Source organism: Ostrinia furnacalis, unplaced genomic scaffold (genome assembly GCF_004193835.3).
Source record: "Ostrinia furnacalis isolate ACB-3 unplaced genomic scaffold, ASM419383v2 OfSCF1132, whole genome shotgun sequence".
Taxonomy (NCBI): Eukaryota; Metazoa; Arthropoda; class Insecta; order Lepidoptera; family Crambidae; genus Ostrinia; species Ostrinia furnacalis.
In genome coordinates, this window is record NW_021131371.1 from 349,402 (window position 1) to 364,710 (window position 15,309).

Sequence of the window (15,309 nt, forward strand, 5' to 3'; positions counted from 1 at the left end):
GAATATTACTAAAATGTCACCTAAAAGGAAGAAGAAGCCTATTAATGAAAAATTTCGATGCGATCAAGTCGAAGGGGAACGCTTTCATGCCCAAACAGACGATGTGTTCAGATATAACTGGTGGGAAGTATTCTGCTTCCCTTACATACTTTGTGCAAGGTTTTGGGACTGCTGCGTATCATTATGTGCGGGTACAAACCAGTGCATGGTGTATTGGATGATTATACAATGGGTAGTTTGCAAAATAACAAGACTGACGACCCCAAACGCTATTATATTCCCATACTACTTTTACATGTTTTGCCAAGTGATCCTACTAACTGCATTTTTTATTTTACTTTGGTATTGGTTTGGAAGAACACTAGTTGTGCCGTATTTTGTCTCATTCTACAATGCTTTGACGGACACAGAAGAAGTGGTAGCATCGAAAAATGCCAGTCGCTTATCATTCAGAAGATATTGCTTTAGGAAAGGGGAAATATTTGATAGTACGCTAGAAACGAATAATTTTGGCAGTCATCTCCAACCAAAGTTTACGGCGATGGTAATAATCGCTGTAGATGCGTTTGTTGTACAAGCAATTTATTAAAACATTTTTATTCATTTTCATTGCTTTTCTTTTGTGTGATACGTACCTATTCGTTTTAAATAACTGGAAAAAATCGAATTTCCTAAGGTGGGAATCGAACTTATGACCTTTCGCTTGCCGGGCGACTCCTCTCACACTGTTTATTTTTCTCACATCGTGAAATTAAGTTTATGTGTATGTATAATGCTATGAGATTATCCCAGGTCCCATCCTGGGTATCCCGTGCAATTTTAAAATTTACTCCTTTTTATAATCTTATATTAATCATGTTTAAAATCAAAATACAAACCTGTGTTGAGAAGATTCCGAAAAATTTTAAAAAAATCGTTAATTTGGTAGAAAATATCTGACTAGGATGTCAACATTATAAATTTGACATTTACAGATGGTAGAAACTAGTAGAAACCGCTTTTTTAATCAGTTCACCCCGAAAATGGCGAGTGGTGTGTCATGTCAGTCCTAATTTCATTTTACATTTTTACAAAAACTGATTATCTCATCGCGACAGTGCCCCTTTCGTAATCAAAATCGCGTAGGAAATCCCTATCAGCATCTCAGCGTTTATTTTTTCTACTGGTAAGTAGTTTTTGTCCTACTTTTTGTATAGAAAGAAGGGAAATTGGAATAATTTTCTAAACAACTTTTTCCTTGAGTGTGCTGAAGGAAATTTGAATAGTAGAGATTTCTATCGTTGCACTCTGAATAGAGAATACGCTTCAGTTATATCACCAGTGTACTCAATCGCTTTTACAGTTAGTAACTACAAAAATTCTTGTGTAGGTCAGGTATTGCATGTGCAGTTTTCAATTTTCTATTTCCTTTTTTATGTGAACTCGTCCGCAATCTAGCCAGTGCTGTGCGTGAGCATGTAACGAATATCGTGGAATATCAATTAAAATCGTATAGTTGGCAATAATCATGTATTTCTGGTGACCTACAAAGGTAATGGAGAGCCTTCTGACCTTCATATCTACTTTCTAAATCATCATAACTTTATAGTTTACCAAAATATTGTTTACAAACTGCCTCTGGCTGAAGAAAGTGTGTCAACAAACCTTAAAAGTACAATTTCTAGTAATTTGCTTTCATATTTGTTTGTATTTTACTTTGACAAATAACTTTTTGATATTTTTCACTCAAATAACTTTATTTATTTAGTATTCTCCTTAATATTTGCATTTTTTTACCAATTCATTGCTTAATTTTCAATTGCTACATAGGTACAATATTTGTTTGAAAGTTAATTTCAAGGTTTTTATGTAAGTGTGTAATGAAAATGAAATACAGATCTCCAAAAATAGATAAAACTTTTCATGATGTACTATTTAGATAGATGACACTTGAAAGTGACTTGGAATGAAGGAAAATTTAATAAAATAAATATGTATAGTCCTTAAAATAAAAAGAATTTTTTAAAGTACACTATTTACTAACAAAATAAAAGCATAACCAAACAATGTGTGGTCAAATACCTGCCTTGTTCTGCATAAGAAAAAGAAAGATTATATGTTTTTAACAAATTATGGCATAAAATTAAAAAATGAACATTGGAAAATGTTGGTCAATGTGCTGAAAACATATTTTTCTTGTTCAATTTAAAATAAAATACCTATGTACGAATATTTAGGTAACTAATGAATTTATTTCAATAATAATAAGTTTTAAAACAAAATTCTAATTTCTTTTTTGTTGAATGTATTTGTTTAATAAAGTTCAAACCACAATTTTTCATAGCCATTTGTATTGTGATGGATTTCCTTCTTGTTTAAATTATGATTTTTTGTAAGGTCATTGTTAAAATTGTTTTACAATGCTAATATGTTTGATGGCAACAAATAATAAATTTGCATAGTTTTGGTGACCTTATGAAGCAGTTCACCTTTTTATGGGTCTTTTTGTAACATCAAACGTCAGCGAGACTTCAGATCTCCTTCAGATTTATATGCTCTGTCACATCATAATATTATTATGATGTTCTTAACTCAGTCAGGCACTTAGTTAAGTGCTAGACCTGTAGCAAAATATTTATACTTCTCCGTATGCTCAAAATAGTGCCATACTTAGTTTAAACTTAACTTAAAAGTTACTGCAACTAGACAAAATAATAATTGATGCTTCGCTCAGGTGTTTTTGTACATAATTATGTGCTACGTGAAGAGATTTACAAATGAAAACTATCTGGTAGGTAACATTTTCTGATATCTATTGTTTACTGTTAATATTAAAGTTGGATTTTGAACTATTCTTCATGTTGGTTCTAACAACTGAGCCTCAAGCTGCAAGTTCATGACCTGCCGGGTACGATACGCGCCCTGATAAAATCTTATCGATTTTAGACGACAAATGTATGGGCTTATCGCGTAGTCGATAAAACTTTATCATGCCCGCCTTCCTAGACCTCGTTCGTTCGTTTCAGCCAAATGACGTCCACTGCTGGACAAAGGCCTCTCCCAAGGATTGCCAAAACGACCGGTCCAGCTCCGCCCATATCCAGGCACCTCCCGCAACCTTTACCAGATCGTCGGTCCACCTAGTGAGGGACCTGCCCACCATACTACCTCTTCCGGCCCGTGGTCGCCACTCGAGAACTTTTCTGCAATCAATGAGGGCTACCTTTTTGGCGCCACTGTAAGGTTCCGTCACTCGCTAGTGTTGCCAACTGTAACTATAGGCCGTGGCCACTCCAGTAAGTGACGATGACGATGCGCGACAACTTTTAACGACGTCAAAATGTATGGGGTAAATCGATAAAATGGCGTGATAACCGCTTATCGCGGCGCGCATCTTAGGCCTACAGAATGGTCTAGTGCCCACCCCAGAATTGCCCAGAAAGTTTAATACAAAATAATAATACTTTATGATACTAATCGCTATCTAGGACGAGGCCCTGGGCTGAAGCCCAAAAAGTGCAATGGTAGAATAGTGGCCGCCCGCGACTTCGTACCCGTGAATCCCGTTTTACCCCCTTAGGGGTGGAGTTTCGTGAAATCTGCACCATGAGCACCTACGTTCTAAAAGGAACCCCCATGCAAAATTTGAGACTCCTGGCACTTGTAGTTTCTGAGATTTTGTGATGAGTGAGTCAGTCAATCAGTGACCTTTCACTTTAATAGATTGAACCCAAAACCTTCTAGTCGAGAGCCTCACTCTCTTTCTTATCACTGGACCACAAAGCCGTTGCTTTTGAACTAAGAGTTGACGCACACCGTTGATTTTTCGTCGGCCGATAGTTTAGTCGGGCAGTTGATCAGTATGGGCATGTATAGGAGTGCGCACACTACGCCGATTCGATTTGGCCGATTCTTCATACAAATTAAAATCGGCCAACTAAAAATCAACGGTGTGCGCCTACTCTTATTCGAATAATTTAACATTAATTTTGACGCTTTTTGCCTAATTGATATTTGAGGACAAGGTAAAGGGCCGATGATCGAATATCACAACAACCTGTTGATGTCGTAATAACGAAGTTCGTAGCCTTGAACGGAAAGGGCAATGGATGGATTCTATGGCATTAATCGATTTAAAATCCGGCCAGAAACGAGTCAGATGCGCATCCAACACAAAGTATTTCCTTCGTTCATACAGCCGAAAGACGTCCACTGCTGGACAAAAGCCTCCCCCAAGGTTTTCCCTGCGTGATCAAATCAGAAATGAGAAGATCCGCAGGAGAACCAAAGTGACTGACATAGCCCACAGAATAGCTAAAATCAAATGGCAGTGGGCGGGGCACGATAGTATTTATTAAGCTAAAAATTCTCCCATTTTTGGAATGTAAATAGAATACGAATTTTGGCTTCCATTCGAAATTTCCTACAAATACTCTTTCTGTTACTGATGATACAGATTTGCCAATTTAAAATTTGTACCTCTAGAGCGGTTTCTCACTACGATTTCTTCCGATTTCCGTCATTCAATTTCTCTAGAACTGGTTTTCTAGATCCGTATTTTGTTGGATTTGTATTTTTTTTATCCACGACGAGGAAGCTCTTGGCCTGTGTCTCACCTGATGGTAAGTGACGATCAGGCCGAAGGTGGAAGCGAGCTTCACTCGGAATCCTCAACCACGGAGAAGGAACTTTTTTGGTCTTGATAAGTAACAACAACTGGTACAGAAGCAGTTAGTTGAGATCCCAGTGGAAGTGACAATAGTCCAATCACCAATGGTGTCGGAATCGGACTGGCCAAATCAAGATCCAAAGAACGCGGATTCGAACCCGGATTACTGAACTATTGTCGTGAACCCACTCGTAACTTACGGGACTATTCCCACCTCTGCAACTCCTGTGTAGCCAGGATCTACAGCTTGACTGCCACAAAAACCCAACCAGTGAAGGTCAAGTTTGTCCCGGGGGAAAGTTAAACTGTCATTGGACCCGCAACGAAATTAATTAGAAGAATATAGGAGGAGTTCGAAATTAAGGTTCGACTTCCCTCCATTGCAAAGCGGATGACAGGTGACAAACAAAGGTTTAAAACCTTTAATAAAAGACGCGTAACTTAAGCATATTTTAGCTTATTACGCTAGATTTTCGGGACTATTCTTTTAAAAAGTTTTTTTGTCGAAGGACATCCTAACAAGCAGTCCCGATTAAAACTGAGCAGGCGCCTTTTTAGCACTTTTTTCTTTTATTTTATTCTTTTTAATTTTTATGTTTTCTGTGTGTCTTGCCAGTATTCACAAACATTACTATGAGGTCTCACAGTGCACGTGGATGCACAGGGTGACACACGGACCAATCACAGAGCTCTATTCAATGCTGTGCGTTCGATTGGCTGCTTCATTTAAGCAAGCATCGTTTGTGAATACGGGCGTCTATCTAATAAAGTAATTGTACTATTTTTATTATTTCGCACCATGGTCTTCGATTACCCACCTATAGTCCGATTTTTAATTCGACGGAATTCTGACAGCTGTCATTTTTTGACAATTCAGATGTAATAAGCCTTTTTTGCTTTGAATTATTAATAAATAATATGAAATGAAATTTCATCAAGTACAACTTACAAGAATGAACTATTGTTTGTTGTGTCAATTCAATGTACACTAATTATTATGTACATTTTAGAGTTTAAATAGAAAAAAACGTGTTTTTAACACAGTAAAACAACATATTATCATTTACGAAAATATGTATTGATCATCAATCATCATTATCGTCGTCATAATCAACTTGGATTATAAAATTGGCATCTTGTTAAATTGGTTATTTTATGAACCTAAGATTTTATTAACAAAAGGATTTTCATAAAAAAGGTTTGTAACCCATGGATTATTGGCCAGGGAGTCCAGTAATAGAAAAATAATTTCCCAATTTTTTTTGTAACTTCAAAAATATGATAATAAAAATTCAAATAACCATTTTGAAATGATCAGTACATTTTTAAGCCTTAGTTTTTAAAGTGAAACCTTAAATTCAAGAAAGGATTATTTTTTAATTTGTGAAAATGCTCTCCATTCATAATGGGAATGTTTCAATGTTGACAACACTTCTGAAATGTCAAAATTCCGTCGAATTAAAAATCAGAGTTTAGGTTCGTTTTGATCTACATTGCACTGCGAAACTGCACATCCAACTACTCGCTAGTATTATAAACGCAGGAGCACCAATTGACGTAACGTAGTCAACGAAGGAAGCTGGTATTCATGTGCAAATCAACGCTGTGAGATGTAGCACTAAATATACATGACCCGAGTGATCTCAGTCTGGAAGTTTCGAAATATCCTCGTCGAGTATTAGAAGAATCTATACTAATATTATAAATGCGAAAGTAACTCTGTCTCTCTTTCACGCCTAAACCACTGAACCGATTTTGATGAAATTTAGCATAGAGATAGTTTGAGTCCCGGGAAAGAACATAGACACATTTTTATCCCGGTTTTTGAAACAGGGACGTGCACGATAAATTTAGAAATAGTTTAGAACCGGTTTGCTAGCGTTTGCTAGGATCGGTCTGTAAAACACAAATGTAGCGCATATTCCCCGTTCCAACACTTTCGCCCGTATTCAGAAACATTACGATGAGTCTCACAGCGCGCGTGGACGCACAGGGGTGCACAGGGTGACACACGAACCAATCACAGAGCTCTATTCAACGCTGTGCATTCGATTTGCTGCTTCACTTAAGCAAGCGTCGTTTATGAATACGGGCGTTTGTTTTAGTGCCTTTTTCCTGTGATACGGATTTCGGCACGCATTCGGATTTAAGGTCATGAATAGACTTATCAACTCGGAAAGGGATCAACATCGTATCTCCTTTCGCGAGCTGTCATCGCCTTCCGCGCACTGTCAACCGCGAGGCATTCACGTTACAGTGCGGATAAGTGTGCGTTGCAGTATGCTTTCCGAACTGATAAGTGTGCTACGTCCTTTAATCCGCATGCGGGCTCCGCATTTAATTATTTCATACATATTTTTCCTATTTCGCGAGCTACATGCACATTCCACGCGGTACGTGGATTGGCTACCGGCACACAATACGAAATCATTTCGTATTGTGTTAGTAGATTAATTTTACACGCATGCGGATCTGTGGGCTTAGTCAAACGTCCTCACTACTTAGTGAGTGCGTTAAAAAAATGTATGAAAATCTTAGTTCTTGAACGTTTCCGCTAGGGGCGCTGTACAATCCGTCATACATCTAATGTCATTTTTTACGCGCTCACTAGTGATTGCGTTTGATTTAAACTCTCACTATGCCCTCTAGTCTATCCAGAAATCCGCAACACAAGAAAAAGGCACTTATGATCATAAACGCCACTAAAAAGTCACAGAAAAGTAATATCCGCAATTTCGCTTATCTGGATGACATAGTTATCAATTGTTTTGATTTAAAAACTAAACTACTGGCCGATTTTGATAAAATTTAAATGGGACCAACTTGATTGTATCTTATCAAATAAAGTATTTTTTAAAGCGTTGTTTAATTGACCTGACTTCGGATATAATACTGACTTTCTTGCGCTGCTTCTTAGCACTGGCCCATTCATTTTCCCGAAGCTGTGGACGTGTAAAAGCGCTTTTTAAAAGCTTAATTTCATTAATTTTCAAGTTAGGTAAAAATCTACTTCTTTTAACCCTTTAAAAGACAATGGGAATATATTTCCCCATCATATTTTTAACCTTATTCGCTTGTCATAGGACCCAAAAACAATAAATTTGATTATTTATTTTATTTTTATTTTATTTGTTTAACAATGTTTCAACAGCATTTAATGTTATATTTTGACTGTTAGTGTTAAGTTGGTTAAAAAGCAGTTGGTGGCCCAAAATAAACGAAGAACTCGTTTTGGCGTGACCTTGAACCGTCCATTTGTCCATTTGTACGCCTATTTCGGGAAGCTACGCAATATACTCACGTCCGAAATACCGCAGTGTCTCAAGACAAAAGTCTTCGAGCAGTGTGTGCTGCCAGTGTTGATTTATGGATCCGAAACGTGGACGCTTACTATGGGCCTCATAAGAAGGCTCAAGGTCACCCAAAGGGCGATGGAGCGGGCCATGCTTGGAGTTTCCCTGCGTGATCGAATCAGAAATGAGGAGATCCGCAGGAGAACCAAAGTGACCGACATAGCTCGCAGAATTGCTAAAACCAAGTGGCAGTGGGCGGGGCACATAGCTCGTAGAGACGATGGCCGTTGGGGCAGAAAAGTTCTCGAGTGGCGACCACGGGCTGGAAGACGTAGCGTGGGCAGGCCTCCTACTAGGTGGACCGACGATCTCGTAAAGGTCGCGGGAAGAGCCTGGATGCGGGCAGCGCAGGACCGTGCATTGTGGAAAGCCTTGGAGGAGGCCTTTGTCCAGCAGTGGACGTCATTTGGCTGAAACGAACGAACGAACGAACGCCTATTTCGACAGGATGTAATAAGTCACTAGCGAATGTCTACCTAGATCTTAGATTCTTTACATAATTTGTTATAATACGAAGAGAACAAAAATGAAAAACCGTTTTTTTTTTAATATAAAAAAAGTTTATTTATTAGAAATTTGTATTGCCCAAATTACTAATAGTCCTATTAATTTCTTTTGTAGAGATTAGAAATGAAATGATTTGATCTGACATTTATATCAACCATTAAGTTCAGTTTTTTTCAGTTATCATGTATAGCACTAAATTAGTCATAAAAAATCTAAAACTACTTAAATAGTTTTTTTCGTAAGAAAAGGTGGTTGAAAAGTTACGACGTAGGTAGTTTACGTAAAGACACTTTAGACTATGTACCTGTATTGACAAAATAAAGGTTATGACATACGGCATACGGAACGATTTTTTTCTCGTTGCCAAAAATTCTGTTTTTTGCTAAAAATCTATGCATAAACATAATAATAAAAAATAATACTAGCATTTGCCCGCGCTCTTTTTTAAAAAACTGGGATAAAAAATGTCCTTTCCCGGGACTCTCAGTAATAAACTATCTATAAACCAAACATCAAAATCGGTTTTGATGTTTAGGCGTGAAACTTTCGTCGTGCAATTTCGCATTTATATTTGAAGCTTGGCATTATTATTTTTGCCATAAGTAGGTAATTATTTTCTTGTCTTTTTCTACAAATTCTAAACAGACACCCTCTTATTAATAAAAGTTACACCCTAGTTGACATCGTGGCCTTCCCCACCGTGGGCCACGGCATATGCTGAGTGGAGTCCCATTGCGATGGGCATCGCTGTTGCAACAGGGTGGCACTGCTCAGTTCACTTTTTATTTTTGTAATATTTATGTGCTATTTCTGTCTTTTTTCCGTATACCTACTTTCTTTGTTCTCTAAGTGATGTTCATCGTAATAAATACCTATTTCTTTCTTTAATTCTAGTTGAACTTTGGCTTAAATTGTCATTTAGTATGGAAATGTCATTTTAATCCAGAGTTCATCCTACTTTTGCATTTATAATATTTTAGCATAGGCATTTTCTCGTCTTTTTCTACAAGTTTTACTGCTTAGAGACGGCATACCTCCGCCATCAACCTAGACACATATTTGGCTATGTCCAAAACCGGTTGGAAAAATCATGTGAAATCGTCCAAACGAGTCTCTCAAGGTTGTCCAAGTATAGATTAAATGGGCAAATGTGTCCAGTAAACTGTATCAAGTTGCTAGCCGTTTCTATACTTTATTTTTTTATATAGTTTGACGTTTTAGAACTCACTTTTTTCTATTAACTAGCTGACTTCATGAACTTCGAATCGTCTATGTTCATTAGAAAAAAAATAGGATTCTAATGGTGAAAGAATTTTTCAAATCAACGTGTAAAAGTGCTTTCTAAAAGCCTATTTGCAAAAATAAATGAATTTTATTAATTTAATTTTTTAATTTTAATCGGTCCTGTAGTTTCGTTTTCAGTCGGTTAACCCTTTGAAAGGCAGTGGGAATAAACTTTCCACTATATTTTGATCGCTTGTCTTAAACCCTAAAACAATGAAAAATTCGATTGTTATGACTTAAAAGGTTTAAAATTACTATTATTGTACTTAATTAAAGGTAAACCTTTAATTTATTTAATTATCGTTTCACGAGTTCAACCACGTGTAAAAGCTATTACAGGGAATGAAGTCACCTTATTCCTAGTTTTAATGGTTTATTCTTAATTAAATTGCTATAAATTAAAAGGTACAATAATAATGACGCACGTCGCACGTATAAAGTACTTATTTATAATGAACTCATACTCTAGAAAATATTATTGTTTTATGTTTAGTCAGTCAGTTACAATAAGATGAATTGAAGTCATTTGATTTTTTTTTATCCACGAGGAAGCTCTTGGCCTGTATCTCACCTGATGGTAAGTGACGATCAGGCCGAAGGTGGAAGCGAGCTGCACCCGGAATCCTCAACCACGGCGGAACTGGCTATCTTACCTCTAACTGCCGGAATTATTTTCATAAACTATATTTAATTATTTATTTTAATAAATGCACCGTACACTAAGTGCTTACATGTGCTTATTACTGCTCACTGGTTGGGTAGTTAATACTTTTTATTGCACATTACACAAAACGTGACTTCATCATCATCATTTCAGCCATAGGACGTCCACTGCTGAACAACAAACGTGACCCATAATAAGAAAAATAATTGAAACGACATTATTTAACTGGTCTTATCGCTAGGTAGATCTATTCGGAGAACACAGGAAGATGACTGATTTTTGAAAAGATTTTAAAGAATAGAAGAACATTTAATGAAATGAAATAGTTTATTCAGCACATAGGCCCTTTCCTGGGCACTTATACACGTCCCAAATATAGCTTGCCCTACCACCACTTCGGGACAACATATGGGCTGGTGCTGAGAAGTGGCGGAAAAAACTCAGTCACCTTTGTCTGTCCTGAACACTATAATGCGGCTAGCGTACCATCCCTACATTGTCGACATTCCACCAGCTCGCACTAAGCGTTTCGACGACTCGTTTATAATGCGAACAGCTAGGGACTGGAATTCGCTGCCTGCTGCTGTATTTCCTGAACACTATAATCCGGGCCTTTTCAAGGCGAGAGTGAATAGGCACTTATAGGGCAGATATGTACCATCCTAGACTGCATCTTACTTATCATCAGGTACGATTGCGGTCAAATACCTGCCTTGTCCTGCATAAAAAAGCCTCTTTTTTACAATCCAATGCAGTAATTTATAGGTTCATTCTTCAAGGTCTAAAATTACAATAGCAATATTACTTTGTGGACAACCATTACCTGCCTACTTTAAATTAGTGCGTGCGTGCTGTCAACAACTTTCTTTTTAATCTGACAGCCGGCGACAACACATCTACGCACTTCGAATAATTTATGCTTAAACCACACCAAGGCGTGCAGAATCAGATCGCCATCGCCGGCGCGATCATAGGGAAATGACAAGTCGCGTTAACTGTCATGGGTCTCGCGACCTGTCATTGGGCTTTGATGGCGATCTGCACGCGTTGGTGTGGTTGAAGTTTAAGCAAAATGACGATCGCTAAGCTAAGACAACAGCCCCCCTAGACAAAACGCACTTTTTGATCGAATCGAAAATCGAATCCGTCAAGACTCCATACAAAAAAGGGGCTTTTCGACCACTTTTCGACTGGTTTGCGATTATAATTTGCACTTTGTCTAGACCCACTGTATTGTCGGCGAGGACACGTTTGCTAACTTCAATAGCGACGTGTTGCATTCATTTTTTAGCAGTGACAGCGCTTACCGCTTTTCGATCGTCATTTTGCGCTTCCAAGTGCTATTTTAAAATGTTAGTTAATGCAAACGTGTCCTCGCCGAAACCTGTCGTCCATTTTGCTTTTTAGTCGAGACTCACTCATTAACAGACCCTTCTCTTTGCCCACAGATATAAGCTGTTCAGCAGCTGTCAAGTAGACATGAAAGTCTGGGGTGCTCACGGCGAGTTCTGCGCGAAACACCAGTGGGAGGTCATCGTCGCCACACTCGCCTTGTTGGCTTGCGCTGCCAGCGTTGAACGCCATGGCCCCGGGATCAGATCCGAACGGTGCGCTGGCTGGGCCCGCGCCTGTCCTGGCCTCGAAGCGGAGTACCAAGCGGCAGACGCCGTCATCATGACCTTCGTCCGCTGCGCTGCCCTCCTCTACGCGTATTACCAAGTCTCCAACCTCCAGAAAATCGCGTCGAAATACCTTTTGATCATTGCTGGAGTGTTCTCTACGTTTGCAAGCTTTATTTTTACATCAGCGCTTGCGGGGTTGTTCTGGAGCGAGCTAGCCAGCATCAAAGACGCCCCGTTCCTATTTCTGCTAGTCGCAGATGTAGCTAGAGGCGCCAGAATGGCCAAAGCGGGCTGGTGCGCCGGTGAAGACCAAGGAAAGAGGGTGGGAAGAGCCTTAGCGCTTCTTGGACCCACAGCAACTCTGGATACCTTACTAGCAGTTCTTTTAGTGGGTGTCGGTGCGTTATCAGGAGTTCCTAGATTAGAGCACATGTGTACATTCGCGTGTCTAGCTTTGTTAGTGGACTATCTAGTGTTTGTGACTTTCTACCCTGCGTGTCTATCACTGGTGTCAGATTTTGCTTCTGGGAGAAAAGACATGACTCGTGACAGCCCATTTTCGGAGGCCGATATGAAACCGAACCCAGTGGTGCAAAGAGTGAAAATGATAATGGCAGCTGGTTTGCTGTGCGTTCATTTGACCAGCCGATGGCCATGGAGCGTCGATAATGGCATAGTGGAAGGCCCAAGCGACAATCTGACTCCATCAACCCATGACAATGTTCTCTTCCATTCTTACGTCAAATGGTTCTCAGTCAGCGCCGACTATATCGTCATAGCGACTCTGTTATGCGCTTTAATTATAAAATTCATATTCTTCGAAGAACAGAGGAACTGGGTGATCGATATGAACGATATGACAGTGAAAGAAGTGATACAGAATGAGAAGGAAGACGCTTTGAATGCTAGAAAGCCTATGTTCTCTTTAGGAGACGACACCAGCTCGGAAGTGTCCACCCAAACAGAAGAAACTACTTCTGTTGAAGAAGATCTGTGGCCCACATTATCCCCAAGCTCCTCTGCATCGAAACTGAACTCTAAAAAGCGGCCGATGGCCGAGTGTTTAGAAATATACAGATCTGAGGGAGCATGTACCTCTTTGAGTGACGAAGAAGTGGTAATGCTCGTGGAACAATCTCATATACCTTTGCATAAGTTAGAAGCTGTGTTAGGGGATCCGCTTCGAGGCGTCCGTTTGAGACGCCGAGTCATCGCTGCTAGATTTGACAACGAAACCGCGATCAAACAACTGCCGTACCTAAACTACGATTATAGTAAAGTCTTGAACGCGTGCTGCGAAAATGTCATTGGTTTTATTGGAGTCCCCGTAGGATACGCTGGACCTTTAGTAGTAGACGGGAAACCGTATATGATCCCAATGGCTACGACCGAAGGAGCTTTGGTTGCGTCGACGAATAGAGGAGCGAAAGCAATCGGTCAAAGAGGAGTGACTAGTGTAGTTGAAGACGTGGGAATGACCAGAGCACCGGCTGTTAGGCTTCCGAACGTTGTGAGAGCTCACGCCTGCCGTCAATGGATGGATAACAAAGACAACTACGAGATTATCAAAGAAGCTTTCGACTCTACCTCACGTTTTGCCAGACTGCAAGAGGTCCACATAGGTGTAGACGGTGCAACTCTCTATTTACGCTTCAGAGCAACCACAGGAGACGCTATGGGCATGAACATGGTCTCTAAAGGCGCCGAAAATGCCCTCAAACTCCTCAAAAAATACTTTCCTGATATGGAAGTTATAAGCCTCTCTGGAAATTACTGTTCTGACAAGAAAGCTGCGGCGATCAACTGGGTCAAAGGCAGAGGGAAGAGGGTTGTCTGCGAGACGGTAATCACCGCTGAAAGTTTGAGGAACATATTCAAAACTGACGCCAAAACTCTTGCTAGATGTAACAAGATTAAAAATCTTTCTGGGTCTGCATTAGCTGGGTCCATTGGAGGCAATAACGCTCATGCAGCGAATATGGTGACCGCGATATTCATAGCGACAGGCCAAGATCCGGCTCAGAATGTCACAAGCAGCAACTGCTCAACCAGTATGGAGGTTTACGGCGAAAATGGAGAGGATTTGTATGTGACTTGCACTATGCCGTCTTTGGAAGTGGGCACGGTTGGTGGCGGAACGGTTTTGACTGGTCAAGGAGCGTGTTTGGAGATTCTCGGAGTCAAAGGAGCAGGTGTACGCCCTGCGGAAAACTCCGCAAGACTCGCATCGCTTATTTGCGCGACTGTGCTAGCTGGGGAACTGAGTTTGATGGCTGCGCTCGTCAATTCGGATCTCGTGAAGTCGCATATGCGTCACAACAGATCCAACATCAACGTACCAAACACAGCTCACGCGGAATACAACACAATCGCTTTAGAAGTGCCTAAATTATAACCTCGGAAGATGGTTGTAGAACGCAACTCGAATATAGAGGCTTGGCATACAGCCAATATCTTTACGCCTAATGTATTAACCTGTATTATAAGTAGTTTAGGATATTGTTGGTAGATTACGAAGACGGTTAACGTCTGGTCAGTCCCGTAGGCGATTAAAGTGTTCAACAATTACTTTCTACTATGATAAGATAGGCTAAAAACTATTCCAGTGCTTCGAGCCTTTGTCTCGTTAAAATCGTGGCTTAAAGGCAACCTCAAATCGGTACTTAAACTTTAAAAGATAACTATGTTATGGCCGTAAGTTAAGACTGGATTTAAGTCCTTCTCATGAAAGAAGTTCAACGTATTTTCGTGGAATAATACACAGTAGCCTCATGGTTGAAGATTCTCAGGAATTGGGAATATTCCCACCGCTGCAACTCCTGTACAACCAGTGAAGTTTAACTATCCCAGTGGACTTAGATCAGAAAGAAGTTCGAAGCTAAAGATTACCCTCCAAAGCAACGTAGATTACAGACGACAATAAGGCATTAAATCTTGTAACTTTAGATTTTTATCATGGATAATATTATAATGAGTAAACTTTGAAAATCAGTACCTATCTAATATGTAATCACGGGAGGGGTTGACATATTATGACGTGTCAGAGCATACAAACTACAGTGGGTCTAGACAAAGTGTAAATTATAATCGCAAACCAGTCAAAAAGTGGTCGAAAAGCCCCTTTTTTTGTATGGAGTTTTGACGGATTCGATTTTCGATTCGATCAAAAAGTGCGTTTTGTCTAGGGGGGCAGGAGATCTGAAGTCTCGCCGACGTCCATCACAAATTAAG

At 39.6% G+C, this 15,309-nt stretch overlaps 1 protein-coding gene across 2 annotated transcripts; it reads left to right on the forward strand.

Moving 5' to 3' along the window:
* The first annotated feature begins 1,023 nt into the window (after positions 1–1,023).
* Positions 1,024–14,947, forward strand: Hmgcr (HMG coenzyme A reductase). Of its 2 annotated transcripts, none has more exons than XM_028302589.1 (2): positions 1,024–1,165; positions 11,905–14,947. In XM_028302589.1, exon 2 carries the CDS (start codon positions 11,936–11,938, stop codon positions 14,471–14,473), a length of 2,538 nt encoding a protein of 845 aa, XP_028158390.1. In that variant the 5' UTR covers positions 1,024–1,165; positions 11,905–11,935; the 3' UTR covers positions 14,474–14,947. The 2 variants fall into 2 exon arrangements, with proteins under 2 accessions (XP_028158390.1, XP_028158391.1); XM_028302590.1 differs by lacking the exon at positions 1,024–1,165 and adding an exon at positions 1,442–1,531.
* Positions 14,948–15,309: the final 362 nt, after the last annotated feature.

Excerpts from the sequence above, each read along its gene's own strand:
- Hmgcr (XM_028302589.1), top strand. The coding sequence starts at position 11,936 with ATGAAAGTCTGGGGTGCTCACGGCGAGTTCTGCGCGAAACACCAGTGG.